This window comes from Balearica regulorum, chromosome 5 (genome assembly GCF_011004875.1).
Source record: "Balearica regulorum gibbericeps isolate bBalReg1 chromosome 5, bBalReg1.pri, whole genome shotgun sequence".
Lineage (NCBI taxonomy): Eukaryota > Metazoa > Chordata > Aves > Gruiformes > Gruidae > Balearica > Balearica regulorum.
Window position 1 is genome coordinate 1375566 of NC_046188.1, and position 17934 is coordinate 1393499.

The 17934-nt window shown below is 41.9% G+C and overlaps 2 protein-coding genes across 2 annotated transcripts in view; one reads left to right on the forward strand and one right to left on the reverse strand.

The window, feature by feature from the left end:
* FANCM (FA complementation group M) overlaps positions 1-17934 on the forward strand; it is a 77790-nt gene that overhangs the window by 6039 nt on the left and 53817 nt on the right. The window lies entirely within an intron of this gene.
* Positions 892-14012, reverse strand: LOC104641703 (heme-binding protein 2). Its single transcript, XM_075753132.1, has 5 exons — positions 13686-14012; positions 7755-7846; positions 6381-6522; positions 4797-4980; positions 892-4365 (listed from the first exon to the last, which is right to left on the reverse strand). The coding sequence occupies exons 1-5, from the start codon at positions 13909-13911 to the stop codon at positions 4194-4196; spliced, it is 816 nt and encodes a 271-aa protein (XP_075609247.1). The 5' UTR covers positions 13912-14012; the 3' UTR covers positions 892-4193.

Consider the following 17934-nt stretch of genomic DNA (forward strand, 5'->3'; position numbering starts at 1 on the left):
ATCATGCCGTGTTTTGGATTTAGGATGAGAATAATGTTGATAACACACTGATGTTTTTAGTTGTTGCTGGGTAGTTGTAGTGTCTACACCAAGTCCAGGAATTTTCAGCTTCCCACGCACTGCTGGCAAGGATGTGCATGAGAAGCTGGGCGAGCAGAGCCAGGACAGCTGGCCCAGGCTGGCCAAAGGGATGTTCCCTGCCACAGAGCATCATGCTCGGGATAGAACTGGGGATGCTAGCTGGGAGGTGGGATCGCTGCTCGTAAACAGACTGAGCATCGGGTTGTTTGCTGCAGGTGGTGAGCAATTGCATTTGTGCATCACTTGCTTTTTATATATATTTATATATAATTATTATTCTCTGTTGTCCTATTAAACTGTCTTTATTTCAACTCATGAGGGTTTTTTCCATTCTCCTCCCCATCCTGCTGGTGGGGGGGAAGGGTGAGCAGCTGTGTGGTGCTTAGTTACCAGCTGGGGTTAAACCGCCACAATACGTCACTCTTTTTAAATACTGCTGCTCTGCAGTTTGATTCTGAAACCGGTCCTACCCCAGTCTGTGCTGCAGTAAGAATTGTGGGAGGCTGTGCTGGATGCTTGACAAAAATGGGGTTGCAGAGGGCTTCTGCAGTCAGGAGTGAGTTTGCTAGCAGACTTGCTAGCTGTAGCACGTAGGTGCATGGCTCCAAATGTACATGTTTATCTCAAAGAATGTATGTTTTTTGAAAGTTATGGAAGTTTTTTTTTGGTCTTAGAGCAACCATTTCAAACTTGGGCCTTAAATGGATTTTGTAAAATCAGAATAGTAATTTGTGACTTCTGCTCCTTCCATTGAAAGGAAAGATAGCAAAAGGACTTGTATGTCTGTTACAAAAATGAAAGCCAAGTGCACTCTGCACAATAAAATAATTATTTTTAATTTTGACGAACAGTAACAGTAAACAAGACAACATTTCAGTGAAAATGAAGGACAGTGTAAAACAGCACAATGCAACAATGCTGGAAAATTTATGTTTATATTTGAATACATACAATAAGCAAGGCCCTGAGTATCACAATAGCTGGAATAAACTTTTTAGGCACTAATGCTTGCTCAAAAAATACACAGTATGCAGGACAACATTTATCTGTTAAGGCTACGTCATTTAATCTTCCAAAAATATGGGTGAATTCTGTTTTATTATCTCCTTTGAATAGTGGAAATCAAATAGTTTCAAATTAAAAATCAAAATCCATTCATTAATGGCTTACAAAGTACAGCCACAGATGAATAATGAAATACCTATTCCGATAAAAGAAGTTAGGTAATCACGCTTGATGTGATGTTTTCAAACTTTCTAAAATGATATATTTGAGTAATAGTTGCATTTCCTTGGCATTCACTGGTATAATTCTTAAGTAAACTTTATTGTGTGTCAGTTAAAAACTGCAATTCTTTGTGCCCGTGCTCATGTGGGCCATTTTCAGAAGTTGGTATGATGTTCTATAGCCATAAAGTGTATCTTCAAACTCAAGATTAATTGGTTCTTCCTCAGCAGCAGAAGCCATCTAACGTAAGTCAAAATAAATACTATCTTGGAATTCACAGTTTTACATAAAACAACACTGAACACTTTGCTGTGGTTAGGATATCAGCACATTCAGATAAATACCTTATTTTTATATTTCAGTAAGAAGAATGTTTCTATAAAATACCCACAAGTAGCTGAGTCACAGAAGTATTTAGGTGAAGATTGCTTATGGAAAGAGACATAAGATATAGCAAATGTGTTTTGAAATAGATGTTTAAAATGTAAAGTATGTACAGACTAGTACTTTATGGTGAGAGGATTTAACTACTTCCAATAGCTATTTGACATTTGTTGTGCCAAAGCATTAAAATAATTTCTATAACTGGCAAAAGCAATCAAATTGCAGAAACTTCTTTCATTTGCCATAAAACTTGTCAAAGGCAAAAATCGTTTTTACTTGCTCTTATAAAAATCTTGGGGGGGTGAGGGCAAAACAAAACCTGTTATTTGATGCCTCCCTGAGCCCTCTACTCAACTTCATTTTTAAAAAACTTTGTATTGTTTTCCATTAATTTGTTAGCTTTTACTTTAATACTGGCTGGCATTTCCAACAATCTGAGAAAACATTAAAAATAAATAAAAGGCAAAATAAATAAAAATCAAACAGGAAACAATTCAACATATTGAAAAAGAAGTCTGATTATTTTTTTTCCTGGCTATGATCCTGTATCTTGAACAAATTGAGACACATGACAGGTACCTTCATTGTCTCGTTCTGTTAAGTAAGAAATACTTTGACGTGCCTTTCAATTGGCACATCAGACAAAGTGGTTCCTAGCTGTGGCCACAACTGGTACAAGCATTTGTGCTGTCACCTGGCAAACCAGCTTTGACAGCTTTGTGGCTTCTCCTTCCTGCCTTCCCAAGGAATCTCTGGGCAGCAACCACCAGAGAGCACCTTGGGCACCCTTAAGCACAGTCAGCAGGGCCAGCCAGCACCCTCTGGTCCTGCTGCTGAGCAAGAGGGTTTAGGTTAAGCATATAGTCAGTTTTGTGCAGCAGAGAGCCTTGTGGAACCAGGAGGCTTAAAGTTCGAGACCTGTACATTTATTCAGTCAGAAGTATGAGATAAATCCGTATTGTTTGCCAATGAACGGTACTGTAAGCTAGCAGACACTGGCTCTGACTGCGGTTTTATATGTTGTAACTGAGTAACACAAAAGCTCTATTTAAAGGCTAAATCATATAATCAATAAATAATGCTAGTGATATACTTAATGAAATTTTATATAAAAAAGACATTTACTTCTATTAAGTATTAAGATTAAACTCTACCATCATATCTGTAAGGGGAGACATTAAAAAGGAATTTTTGAGAACAAAACGGTTTGCTACCCCGATTCTAAAGTGCAGTACTGTAGTGTGTAGCAAAGCATGAGTGCGGGTTTCAGACCTTCTGATGCGTGTAGAACTATGCGTGCTAGACTAGCAGTTGTCTACTTCAAGAATTATCGTATGGATAGGGGTCAAAGAAACAAGCTGCAACAGGGAAAATTAGATATTAGGAAGAAAAATTCTCACAGTGAGGGTGGTCAAATACTGGAACAGGGCCCAGAGGGGTTATGGGCTCCTCACCCCTGGAGATGCTCAACCGTGCGAGGCCCTGAGCAGCCTGCTCTGCCAGCAGCGCAGCAGAGGGTGGACCAGGTGACTGCCAGAGGTCACTTCGAGCTTAACTTTTTCTGTGATGCTGTGAAGTATTTGTATATTTTATAACATTAATAGTGTGGTACTGCTAGGAGAGTGTAAAAAGTACTGAACAAATTACTTCAGCTGCAGTGTTTTAACATTCAGCAAAGTTGTAAGATGAAAGTGGTCAGAAAACTGAAGAGTTAAGAATAACCACTTTCTATTTAGGAATGCCAAATATAGTCATGGGATTGCTATGAGTGTCTGATTAAGGTAACCTGTAACTTTTGCTGTCAGAACTTTCATGAGTATTAGGACTGTTCTGCCTTCTTGGTCTCTTCTCAAGGTTAAAAGTACTTGGTTGAATGCTTTTTGAGGTAAGCATTAAGAATCTCTGCGCCACAGATGATATTAAAAGCAGTCAGCACTGGCCTACTCTTATTCCTTGGTTTAATCCCAGTGTCTAAATCTGGTAGTTCTCATCAGGAATGAAGACCTGAACATTCTTTTTCTGAAGTATAGCCTGCATGTGTGAGGTGGTTTTAATGGATGTCCCACTGAAAGCCCCAGCAGGGTGTTCATGTAGCTGCTGCAGCACTAGGTGCCCAGAGCAGGGCTCCAGGATGTCCCCTAGGACTGTCCCAAGCCACAAGTGGTCTAGAGGTGCTAATAAGTGGGTGAGGAGAGAGGTCTGTCTGTCTGTCTCCCCTATCTTGGGGAAAAAAATAAATAAGGTGAACTAACTTTTAAAGCGCTAATCATCTCCATTAAAATTTGTAAGAACTGTAAAAGTTGACATAGGAAACCATGCATGTTTCAGGTGTTACCTCTGTTTGATTATTAAGCTGGACTGATTGCCTTGCTCAACTGGCTAAAAGCCACATTTCTAAAATCTTGGAGGGTTTGACATCTAGTCTCACGTGATTCACCTGTAAGATTCTGCCAGTAAATCGAAACTGACTCTTGTGACTGCTGAGCATCAGGAATGGGAGGCTATGGTCTTTGAAGGAACCATATCTCGTTGTGGCGATTGGCAGCAGCTGGATTTGTATATCCTGCAATGATGAACGTATCCTGCAAACATAACTCGGGACTCTCCAGAATTTCCGCCAACAGGTTTATTTCTCTCATTATAGCGTCTTCATTGATGATTCCTCTGAAGCTCCTGTAATGATCAACTTCATATCAAATTCTTTTTAAAAGACACAGTTTTTCCAGAGCCCATAAATGTCTCCTTCTAAATTATTTAGTCGTGTTTCACTAATACTACCCATGATTGATCTCAAACAGGTAACAGTTTCTTCTTAATATTTTCAGTGATACATTGGACACTTTGTTCCCAACTACACAGACTAGTCTGTGTTTTGAGAGGCTGTTATATCTGACACTTACAGGTGCATCATTTTCCCAAGTCAGGTGGTAACAATTATTTCCTGAATATCCCAGTTTGGTAAAGCAAGCAGCTTTTAACAATTACTGAAAACCAAATTTGACTTTTTTAGCTTTTAGAACTCAATTTAAAAGACATAACATGCCCAAATTGAAAACTGCATCTTTTTACTGTTTTTACCAGAATAAAATTAAAATGTTTCTTACCTACTATAAACAATAGTAGAAGGCCATTCTTCGATGATTATGTCGGAGTCAAAAGGATGAGGGGGCTCATCCTGCAGTACTTCCGGCAGGTAGTACGCTACTGTCACTGACTGGGTCATCTCCGATTGAGCTTCGTTTGTATGGACTATGGTCACAATGGGTATTGTTATCCCCAAGTACAGTCCTGAGGAGACATACATGAATCTTTAGAAAATACAAAAGAAGGTCTGCATACTGTGCATGACTTCTGAACTCATACTGAATCATATAAAGTGAGTACCACAGAGCAGAGTTTCATTACTAAAAGGAATTCAGTAGGATGTTTTAGAAAATGGGGTTGTGTATTCCAAGTTGGAAGCAGCATTTTATTATGCCTTGTAGTTTGTGTGTGGTTGTTTATATATCTAAAGCCTACATGTGCAAATATGTGTCCATGTGTGTCTAAAATGTGGCATTTGGCGAGCTCTCCTGTCTTTGTGAAGGGCAAAGAGTTTGACTTAACCTCTTTCCCCCTGTTTATCTTGTCCACTGACCTTGTGTCATGTTTTAAAGATTTGGGAACAAACAATGTAGGCAAGTCAAGGGGGCTGCATTGTGAATTCATTTAGGATTTGCTGTTACCAAAAATGTTGCTATATTTATGCAGTGCTATAGGAAAAGGTTGGGATTTTGACTGTGCAGGTAGCAGTGATGACTAGGAGTGGGAACTTTGCTTCTGTACACAGTTTGAAAACAAAACTGCATTGTTCTGGAGTCAAAATTACATTTAAACCATGTTAACATGTTAAAAGAATGGGGAGAGCGGTGAAAATACCTGATTAAAGAAAAGCTTTCATGATCAGTGCTTTTAGTTTCTTGAAAAGAAAATGAAGAGTTGACTTCATTACAACACATGTACTGCTGCAGAACAAAACACCAGGTATTGCAAAATGTTTTAATCAACTGGGGAATGGAAAAATGAGAACTAATGGCTGGAAGTTGACAGCAGATTACATTGCATTGGAAACTGGGCGCATATTTTTCATGCAGACACAAGCTATCAAGGACATGGTGGATTTGCCGTTATTTTAAAGTACTTGAGTTAAAACTGGATTATCTTTCTGGAAAATATGCTTCAAGCACACAAATTTTTGGTGTCCATCAGACATGCACAAGTTGAGTATCATGAACTCAAACGAAGGAGGCAAAACATTGTTATCTCTTTTGGCATTACACTCTGAATAGGTTCATAGAACAGGATTTCAGTATTGCTGTGAAAACTGAACCACTAAAATTATGTAGCAAAAGCCTAATTTATAGCTGAGAGCCTACAAAAATAGCCAGTGTTGATTCCCAGGCAGCTATAGTGGTCAGAATGCCCTTGGAAACAGGGATCGCTTCCCACAGATGTTCTCTCCTAGCACATATGCCAAGGGAGCAGCACTTTGGTTGAGGCTCTGCAGGAAAGGCTGTATTACAGGAAAATGTCCACAGGGACAGGGTGCAGTATTTGGGAAGAGCTAATAAAAGTATCTCCCCAACTAGGAGGAGCTAGTGTGTAAAGATAATGTTTTAACTTTAATGTAGAATTGTGGGACTAATTACCTGAGGAATTCTGCTCACAAATGTACCTCATAAGCTTCATGAATCCAAGGCATATGCTCTGTTCGTACTGCTTTTCTTTCATTTTTATACAAGCCCATTTGGCTTTTCCATACTGACGTTTTTCATAAAGCAGATCTCCAAGCTGCAAACACAGTAAGATAATAACTTTGTATTTTAAGTTAATCACCTAAAAAACCCAAGCAAACAAAAAAAAGTCAAACAATATTTCAATGTTTTACTAGTAGCATAAAGAAATCAGCTTCTCTAGGTGTATGACCAGGAGAACAGCAAGCGTGAGGAAGGATTTTAAGTCTCAGTGTCAGCTATATCTCAAGTGCGTTCTGTTTAATACTCAGTTCACATACGCTTCGTTTCAAGGTCCAAGCTGGCATATAGTAAGGAGACATCCAAAACCCATGCAGTGTATGCATCTTAACTGAGTACAAGAATCACTGCATCTTTTTTCAGCTGTCAGTGAAATAATCTTGAAAGGAACATGTGAATTTTAATCCTTCGTCAGATAAATCAAGAAGGGATATGCTGCTGATCTTGGACCAAAATTTGTTTCAGCAGGCTTCTAAGTAGTTCTCCTTTAAAGTAAGGAACTGTCATCTTTTGGATTTGCAGTATTGAACGTTTAGTTGCAATTAACACTGAATAACATGATTTTTTTAATCTGCAGTTATTACAGTAGTACTGAGAAATGGCTTGCAAGCATTTAATTACAACATAGTCAGGAGGCCCAAACTGTTTAGATGAAATACACTCAATCAAATTGTGATATTTATAAATTTGAATTATATAGATAGATTTAAAAGACTTGTGACAAGATTTTCTTGATTTGTCATGTATTTAAGGTTAGACACTTGTTTGCACATTTTCTGAGCTGGAAACAATTTGCTGGACATCAATTTCAATTTTTCATTACAGAAGATGGCTTTGGTAAGATGGGTTTGCAAATTGCTGCTTTGTTTGATAATGACCCTTGATACAAAAGTACATGTTTGGTTTTAAATTCAGATATTTATTTCTTTCAGGTATTCTTTGCTAAGGTTTTGTTAACATGATTGTGTAAAGGAGCAAATGCATTGATCTAGATGAAGAGGTAATTCTAAAATGTCACAAAGACTGTAATTCTTGGCCATCTCCTGGCTTTCCTGATAGTTTCTGCCTTACAAAAAAGAAAAATTCACACATGTAAAAATGGCGAGATGTTAAAAATGAAATGTAGTTATCCAGTTATAATGCTTTGCACTTACAATGTTAAAAATCCTAAATGGTTACAATAATTTTATAAAAAAAGACTTATTTTTGGAAGCCAGGTATGAATACTGAAACCACTGTTAAAACCTCAATCGGGGAGGCAAATGGTACCTTTTCTTTGCGCTGGATCAGCGTAAATGGGATGGTCTGTCTCTCCCGGGGATTGTTATTTCGAGTCAGCTGCTGAATTGGCTCTGCCATGTCTGCAACAAAATAACACAGTTCCAATTTTAGATGTGAAGCTGTAGAAATGAGAATGAAATATATTTCGTTCTACTTGGTTAAACTTCTGTCGACTCTGTGCTTGTAAGGAGTTTAGTTTGCTCTTCAGTGTTAACGTCAAGGTTATGGGACCTTTGTGTGCAGAGGATGTTGCCAATTCTAGTAACTCTTTCAGAGTTGGATTAATGTGTATCAACACGAAGAAGTAAATTGAGTTGGCTCTTGGTCACAGGTTCAAGGAACTCCTACTGTGGGAACTTTGTCATTTCCAAAAGATGTTTTACATCTACTATTTTACTTTAGCATTTGATATTATGCACATTGCAGTGCTACTCATTAGTCAGGACATGTGTCGGGTGTGAGGCCCGTGTTGCCGCTCAGAAGCCGCAATGCCTGAGCCACCGGCACCGTGCAGCAGGCTGGGATGTTAGCATGTCCCGGCTAGCTCTGCGGCACTGCTGCCCAGCTACCACACCACTTTCCTCGGTGATCCACTGCTAGCTGCAGTCTCTGGGAGTGTTATAGCTCAAACTGATGGAGAGTGCGGTCCAGCTGTGGTGATCCAGCTTCTCTGTATGTGGAGTTCTGGGTCTTCAGTGGGTCTTCAGCTTAATATTTATTTATTGATTTCGATGCAAGCCCTTCTAGTAAGACCTCACAGGAGGGAAGAATTTCAAATTAAAAGGTGTCCTGGCAAACAACCATTTTCATTAACATTCTAGCAAAATTGAAATGTAACTTATATAAAGATGGGAGTAGAGCAAAGCAAGTTTCAGTGTTGTTTGTCAGGTTCTGTCACATCTGGCAGAAAGAAATTGAGTGGTTCAATGTTCTCCCATAGTCATAATCACCATAAAGTGTTAGTAAAGATGATCAGCGGGCTGGAGCACCTCTCCTATGAGGACAGGCTGAGAGAGTTGCGGTTGTTCAGCCTGGAGAAAAGGTGGCTCCGGGAGACCTAATTGCGGCCTTCCAGTACCTGAAGGGGCTACAGGAAAGATGGTGAGGGACTGTTCATCAGGGAGTGCAGTCACAGGACAAGGGGTAATGGGTTTAAGGTGAAGGAGGGTCAATTTAGATTAGATGTTAGAAAGAAATTCTTTACTGTTAGAGTGGTGAGGTACTGCAACAGGTTGCCCAGAGAGGTTGTGGTGGCCCCATCCCTGGCAGTGTTCAAGGCCAGGTTGGATGAGGCTTTGGGCAACCTGGTCTAGTGGAGGGTGTCCCTGCTCGTGGCAGGGGGGTTGGAACTAGATGATCTTTGAGGTCCCTTCCAACCCAAACCATTCTATGATTCTATGAAATGGAACATACCAACTGTATTTGACTAATAGGGACACCGTGTGGTTTGCACGCTGCTTACGTTTGCCATTGTCTGTCCTCTTGCCCTTTGGAACAAGAAGGGCTCAAAGTATAGTCTAACGTGTCTTCACTTCTGATCTGAGCTCTCTCATCTTGGTGGGGGATCATTATGTGAGGGAGAGTGTTAACAGTTGAGCGTTGTTGAAGAACTCTAAGCACCTGCATGCTCGCTTACCAGTACTGAGATGGAACTGAAATGTGCTGTGACTTTTTGAACGATTCTCACATTTTGTAAGAAATTAAATAGCAAACCTGTTATTGATTTCTAGATGTAGTGACACTAGCGATCATCTAGTCTGTATTAATTGTTACACTTCCCAGCCAAGCTCAAACAGATAAAGCAAATATATTCTACTTGTATATATAATACCAGCATATTCTAGTATTTCTCCTGTAGTTTGGTAATTTAAATGCGATTGGATTAGGTGTATTTGCAACTATGGTTGCCTTGACATCAATTCTAGCTGTAGTTCATAAAAAATTCTGCTTAGAAGATGATCCCTGACAAACAAGCTTGGAAAATCTGGATATAAGGTTAGTCTCAGGAACAGAAAGCCTCTCTTCCAAAAGAGGTATCCCTTGCCTTTCAAAGCTGAAGTAATATAGGCATTTGTGTACTTTGGTGGAGGGTGAGAAACTTAATTTTTACGTACAGTGCTTGAAAGTCTGGATGTGAATTTCTGCCATACCACCTCATGGTATAGATCAGACATGCAAGAAAACGACTAAAGTTTCAACTGGAATAAGAGCCCTTAGCTTGGGTGTCTTAAGTGCCTCAGTATCTTAAGTGGAAAAGGCAGGATGATGGGGGAAGAGATTATTATCCATGTTTCAGAGAAGAGGAGAATTAAGATGCAGGAGAATTAACTTGGCCTAGGTCACTCAGTAAATCTGTAGCTGAGCTGGGAATCAAACCTACATCCCCTGGCATCCAGTGCAGGGGTTTTAGCTAAGTTTTAGCTTTAAGACTACTTGAAATAGTAAAGATCCCTTTAAAAAAGGGGATAAAGCTACAGTTTAGTTAATTTTAAATATTGTTTTTAAATATTATTGGTAAACATTTAAAATGAAAGTTATAGCTGACATGTAAAATTGATCTCTCTGGAGGCTGAGAGAAAAATAAAAGTAGATTAGACATTCAGCAGTGAATTTTCCATAGAGTAGTCAAGAATTAGGAAATATTTTAGGACATTAGAAATGTTAACTCTATTTTTAGATTCCTTTATTGATAACCGTGGGGTTTTTTTTCCTTCCATATTAATGCATAGGGTAGGGATTACAACTAATTAAATCTTTTCAGGAGTTTTTTCCTTCAGTTCATGAATCCTGTCAGGCATGACAGTATAAAATATGGATTATAAATATCTTAACCTGGACAATACTTAGGTTATACTGCCCAAAAGCAAGTGAGCTGCTTAACTTGTGTGTCAGTCCAACCTTGCAAACTTGAATACTGGTATGACAAAACAAGGCAAGATGAGTTGTAGCAGTGTAGTTGGGTAAAGGCTTGGCTTAATTAAGTTTCAAAATTGTGATTCCAGTTGCTACTATAGGTAGGTATTGTGAAAGAGGCAAATCTTTACAAGAAGGTTTAAATAGGTAAGGCACATTTGACGAGACTTCTGCACGGCAGCAAGATTGAACAGTATTTAAAATATTGCGTGCCTTAATCTGTGTCTGATCAGACCTGCTGGGAGTGTCACTGAAATGAGATGTACTTGTCAACTGCACCCTTAAATAACGTACGTGCGCACAAAACTTTGTCATGAGCGGAGGAGGCAGGCTGCCTGATGCTGGGGACCAAAGCCTTCCTGCTGGAACGAGCCACTAGAGGTGCACCTTGGAGGGAGTCATTGGAAAACAGCTCTGGGAGGTGTTGCGAAGCAGGGTCAGGGCTGGGCTCCATCCCTGGGATGATGGAGACTCTGTAGTCCCTCCCTGCACGCTTCCCTCAACGGACAGATGTTCTGGTCGTGCAGCAGCCTCTGTACCGGCAGAGCCTTGCTGCCGCTTACGTGCGGTAACGGGGACGTGCATTGGAGCTGATGGAAAACCACCGGCAATTTCCGATCTACGGTGTGATCTGCAGCCTAGGTACCTGACCTCAGAGCACACTGCTTTGTACACTGAGTATCTTTCAAAAAAACTTTAAGCTTTGGCAAGTAGATGGTTTTGATGGGTAGCAACTTTCCTGAGCTTGCTTATTAATGAATGTTCTTGTATTGAAATTAGAATTGAGAAATTTAAAAGTAACTGCTGTAGCATGTTTTCTGCTTCTACTGGGACTAGACAAAATGGAGTTATCAAGCCAAGAAAGTTAGATTATTCCTTCCTGCACCTTTAATTTTCCTTTACCGTTTTGTCGCAAGATTTGGCACAGGCCAGGCAGTGCATAGGATTAAAATCTTGTTAACATTGATAAATTGATATGCCAGCCATATACATCTTTTTTTTCACATCTCACAAAGTCTTAAGTTTCTTAGAAGGCTTACAGTGTTCCTGTTACTCTTTAGAGGTGCTAACAAAAAGCTACGAAGCAAGTCATCATTTTGAAAGGTGTATTGTCACCATAGAAGAAAGCAGTTGTCAAAGCTTGTGTCAGTCCAGAACTATTGATGAGAGGGATGGTATTGTTGTTATGCTGCAGACTTGAGGCTCAAGTACACTTTAGCTGACTGGACACTAACACGGGTATTAACAGTTAACTTGATCTTTGAATGGACCATGTAAACTAGTCCAGCAAACTCTCTTAGGCTGCTCTAGTTGGGATGTAGTCTGCTCTTGACATATAGCCCTGGACAGTATCTGAAGAAAAATCTTCTGGTTAGATTTTTGTAACATTTGCTTAGCTTTACAAAGTAAACCTTTTATAACACAGTAACTGAAGCGTAGTAAAAGACTACTGTTGATGTATTTTGTAGGTCCTGCCTAATAAATCTTAGTGAAACAGGGCATTGAAATGCCTGTGTGTCAGAATACCACATACTTCTGTGGGAATGAATCTTGTTTTCTGCTATACAGAGCTCCTCTTAAGGAGGAACTTAGCATCCATGTGTTCGCACCTCACTCGCGCATGCCTTAAATAGGGAGCCCCTCTTCTCCCCCCTCCCTCTGTGTCCCTGGGGAGTCAGAAGCCATCAGATTTGAAGCACTGGTGACAGATGCAAACCCGGAGAGCGCAAAGTATGGGATGATGGCACTGCTGGCACAGGGCAGCCAAGAGCCCCTCTTGGGGGGCAGTGAGGACAAGGCAAGCCAGAGAACTCCGTTCAGACTGACCTTGCCTGTCTTTTAGTACCCGAAGGGGCATAATTCATTGTTAAAACATTCGAAAGATGAGACTTCTAGGCATGACTTGAAAATGAGGTTGTACCCTCTTTGCTGTGGTGGAATATAGAAAAAGTTTTTAAATAACAGTTATTTCATTTTAGTAGTGTCTAGTGCAGTCTGTTGTTCAAGGTTTTGCTGCTTCCTGTCCTCTTAGAAGGTGATTTATCTAGACAGTAGAGATACTGAAGACCTCTCTACTTCTCTGTGCAGGACAGTGTGGATGAGTTTAAGTTTCTGAATGAGCTAAGTTTGCAGTTACTCCGTGCTGTTTGTTATGAGTTATCTGACTTCTTACGATCTTTCAGATTCTTCAGTCTTTCTTAAAATTGAAAATAAATAGCTTAAGATAAGCCTGGGAGGCTTACTGTCCAAAAGCAAAGTCCATCCTTTTATTTATTCTGTGCCATCTTTCAATTCAACCATCTTTCTTTCAAGAACTAACCTCTTGGATAGCTACAATGAGGAGATATTCTTAAGAAGAATGCTTTTGCAGGTAGATAATTTTTAATTAAGACCAAAAACTTGCATCTGTCCTCTTTTAGCATAAATAGGTCAATCCACCACTACTGCAGCTGCTTCTCTAAGTTAGAAAAAACTTTTGAATCTCCCTGTGCAAAGCTTTAGCTCGGACTTTCTGTGGACGGCACTGCGGGTGGGCGTTTCTTGCCGTGTGTCACAGCTCCTCCAGCACTCCCTCCCCCGGAGGCAGCCCGGTTGCAGGTGTTGGTACCGGGCGGACCCACCCCACCGCTGCGCCGGTGGCCCGGCCGGGGGGCGGCTGGGGGGATGAAGCGGGCGCTGGGGCCCCTGCTCCTCCCGGCCCTGCCCCACACCCTCTCTAGGGGGGCCAGCCCCGGGGACAGGTTCCCTCCGGGCTCTCCGGAGAAGGAGAAACGCGTGCGGGGGCTCCCACGGGGGAACTCACCGCCAGCATCGGAAACGCACCCGGAGCTGCCGGGAGGGACAGCCTGCAACTGAAGGTCAGGAATGACCGGGAAGGTTACGGTACCGGCCGGTAAGCTCACAGATACCGCCTCCCTAATCCCCTAAAGCCCAGCGGGCTGCTGTGGGCGTAAGCGGCTTAGCCCGGCCTGAGCGCTGCCCGCTCTCGGCCCGGCCGGCTCTTACCCCGGGGCACGTCCACCTGGTGCCCCCTGCCCACGCTCTGCCAGTAGCTCAGCAGCCGCTCCTGCTCCTCGTCCTCCGTGCGCTCGGCCTCTTCCTCCAGGCTGCTGCCGTTGCTGTGGTACGCGGAGTCGGCGCTTTCCTCCGCCATCCCGTCCAGGTCCTCCAGCGTGATCATGGCCGGGGCGCTCGGCTCCGCGCCGCTCATGCGGCACCCACCCGTCTCCATCGCGTCGAGCGGGCTGGGCGAGCTGCTGCCTCCGCGCCGCTTTATGAAGGGCTCGCCCTGCCCAGGGATTTGAGGGCAGGGGCGGCCCCCGCCTCTGCCCGCCCGCCGCCGGGGCAGGGAGGGACGGAGGGAGGGAGGGAGGGAGGTGCGCCGGGCCCCGCTCTGCGCTCCCGGGCTGCGGTGCTGTGCGGGGGTAGGGCGGGCAGAGCAGAACTCCTGCAAGGGTCCCTGCTCTCAGCCAGCGCAGCTTTGCTAGCAGTGCTGACGCTCTGTAGCTTCACCCAGTGCTGTAATCCAAGCTGCATAGATATTAAAGAAGTTGGTCTTTCGTATGATTTTTTTGCTATGAACTATTTTCTAGCTATTCTCTTCATCGTCTTTTTCCCCCATTGCTCTTCATATCCTGTTAGTCCTTTTTTGTGACTTTTTAATATTTTCAAACCATAACTGAAAGACAGATATTTCATTTCATTCAAGAGTGTCTGTGAGGTAATTCTGAACTGGCTCCAGTTGGGTTATTTTGTTATTGAAAGTCCAGCTTTGGAAGCTGACAGCGGCATAATTTTGCCATTGCTGAGGCAAGCCGTTATGAGAAAGAGGTAGATGAGCAGATCTGTTATAGGGATGGCTCTGACAATTAAAGCAGGATCTCAGTTTGAATCAAGGGTCTGTGTGGGGCATATAGTTCTATTTGTAGTTGTCTTTCATTCTAACTTTAATGTGAAATAAGTGTGTGGTCCTTTTGGGGCAGGCAGGAAAGGGGAACCTCTGGGCTTTTAGAATAATAGTAATAGTCCTTTCCCGTACACTGTGGAGATCTTGCAGGAGGAGACCAAAAATTGGGGATGTAACTGTTGACTCTGATGCTTAATCTCCCCCCTGCCGTTTTTTTTTTTTTTTTTTTTTTAATTTTCCTTCTGATCAGTATCTTTCTCCAGGCTGAGCTTTGGTTACCTAGTCCCAGGGACTGATCTTGGTGTGACAATGAAGTATTAATTGCCTTAGAAGCCAGAGATGTGCAAGTCCTGACTCTCTTCTGAGACTACAGACTGAAATCCTGCAGTTTCTATAACGTGGTTTTTCTGTCAGCCAAGGACTGTTGTTTCTTGGAGAACTTGCACATTGAGGAACAACTGCCAGTGGGAATGTCTGGAGAGAACAGTTCTTTCCTAGTGAATTTAGCATGTGGGTTTTTTGCAGAGAAGTGGAATGCACTAGTTGCAGGAAGTGAAGCAGATAGTTTCACTGTGAGGATGTTTGGCCTCTTAGTTGTGGGCAGTGTCTCTGCACCACAGACTCAACTCTGATCTGAAATTCACCAAGGCGGCAAATCCTTGACAAATGTTGAAGATGATGCTTCCTTAAGTGTTTGGTTGTCTGATGATTTGATTTCATGGTCAACTACCTAGTGTACAGAATCTCAAGATTCATTAGGAATGGCTGAAATGGACTGTATTTTTTGGCAGTTATCAGATTTCCTCGCAAAGGTACTATTGAACTTTCTTTGTGGGGCAGCTGCCTTGCTGTGGGTAGGTACCTTGAAGTAAGGCACAGTGTGAATCGATCCACGTCACTAGTAATGTCTTAAATTCCATTTTAGTACAGTGCAAACACTGACGGCAGTTTTGCAGGTAAGGAATTTTCCATGTAACTTTGGCAGTTGGATTATTACTACCAAGTGAGGGCATCCTGGCTCTTGCAGATTTCTTCCAGGAAACCACTATTGTTGAGGAGAGCTGGCTTTTTGAGGCAATGTGTACATGCTCTCCCTCTGCCTATCCTGCATAAATAATTCTGACACTTTCTCACAGAAAACAATCCCAACTCTTTTGTTCAAGCCTTAATTATGAGAATAAATAGTTACTTAAATGAAATTATTTCTGTTTAGAGGATTGCTAAGCATTGTTGCTGGAGATGGGGGGAAAAAAAAACCCACCACAAAAAAACAGCAACCAGAAAAATTGTCTAAAATCACAGCCAAATTTCTCTGTTTTTGAGAAATGCCACCGAGTATTGACTGGCTCCCTGTGAGAAAGAGGCTGTTAGGAGTTTCAGATCCTATTTTAAAGATCCATCTGTGCAGTTTACTGCGTGTGTGTTTGAATTGGTTTTTGTTTGTGATGTGCTCCGTAATTACGTACAAAGGGCTACATTTGATAGAGTACCTCCTGAAGACGTATCGAGGTCTGTGTCTACATGCTGCTATCAGATCAGACTAATAGAGTACCTGATTGGTACTGGAGTTGAACAAACCTGATTTTTGTTGTATTTGGTTTTGGGTTTTTTTTCCCCCCAACTTGTTAATTTCGTGTGTGACTGCTGGCTATTAAATAGTCACTTTTGAGAGAACATGGTTTTGGTAGTGTTGTATTCTAGGTGCTTTCCTGGCAGGTGATATCTCTGAATATAAAGGAAAAAGAAACATTCAGCCTTGCAAATCGAGAGTATGAGACATCCTCAGTGGGATGCTTCTTTCTGACCTGTGGCAAAGGGATGACGTTTACTGAATGGCAGATTGATACAGAAAAGCCACTTCTTTCTTATAACTTCTCAAGTACAAGAGTAAAAATGTTCTCAGTGAAATTAATAGAAAAATAAAAAAAACTATAGGGCTTCTTTTTTTAAAACTGTTAAGAAATGAAAGGTGCTATAATAGCAGGAAACCAAGATGTTAGAAGAGGACAAACTATCATATCTTTTTGGTGAATACCAGCTTCCAGGAAGAGCAGTGTCTGTTCAATGTGGAACCAGATCCCTGGCAAGTGGGAAGACTGTGAATTGTATGAATGAGTTAATATAAACTTGACAACAAAACTTTCAGAGATGTCAAGATCGTTACTAGGTTGATCAGTATTGGTTTTGGAGAACGATAAGATCAGCTTAAAAACACTGTACCCTGCTGTGTCCCTCTTCCTTTATTTTCATTATTGGGAAGGTAAAGAAAATGGCAGTAGAAAGCTTACACAAATTAGTGCTTTTCTCCCTCTTGTTTAGAGTTTATTTGTCTGTGTCATGAGTCCGAAGTTTTACAAGGAGAATGACTAAAACTGAGTCCTAGTTGTAGCTACAAATGCCTTTCTCCATTGCCTTCTCTGACATAAACCCACAATTTTTTTCTGTTAATAATTGTCCTCCTTCCCTTCTTTGTACTATACTATGAGTTGAGAGGCTTCATCAAATGTTACAATAAACTGTTCTCGCTCTGTACGTAAAAATAAAAGTTTCTTTACAGTGGAGTAAAGGATATCCATAAGCTGCCCTAGCTCATCCGTGAGACGTGCTCCTACAGTGTGAGGCTGGCTGGTTCTCTGATCGTCGCTGGGCGCTGTGACCCTGGGTACTTTCTTTTTTGATGGAGTCGAAGACGCTCCCACTGAGCCTGGAGTTACAGTTGGCAGAGACTAAACATGCTTTGTTCCTGGGCCTTCCTCCTGGAAGTTACTTTCAGGAATATTAAGTTATTGCACTGACACTTCTCAAGGTAGCACGCTTAGTGAAACCCAAACCTTTCTAGTTTCAGCCCTACAACAAAGCAATGAATGCTCTAGATCTTAACTGACCTTCACTGGGGCTGCCCTCCCCTGGAGCTGTACCCCCCTTGGCTGATTTCTTGCCTTCCTGCGAAGTCAGTTTGCTCTCCCCCAGGACCGAATGATCACAACTCTGTTGTGCAGATGTGTGACAAATACACCTTCTGAGCTGGCTTTCCAGCTGTGGGTGCTGGGGCCAGAGCCTGGAAGAAGTCTCCTCTTTCCCTTTCTTATCTTCCTTCGCTCCCTCTGTTGAAAATTTGAAAATCTAGAGCAGAGAGTGGGAGCAGACTGATGTCCATGTTCTGGATTTGTGTTGGGGAGCAGCTTGCGTCACTCACCTTCTCCTGGTTTTAGTGGTGCCTGGTTAAGGCTGACCAGTGTGTCAGTGGGGCACGTTAAGGTTCCCTCCCAGCTGTAGGTGTGATGTTACCTCACCAACACACAACGTAGTCTTGTTTTCTTGCACACCAATTCTGCGCCTGCCCGAGCA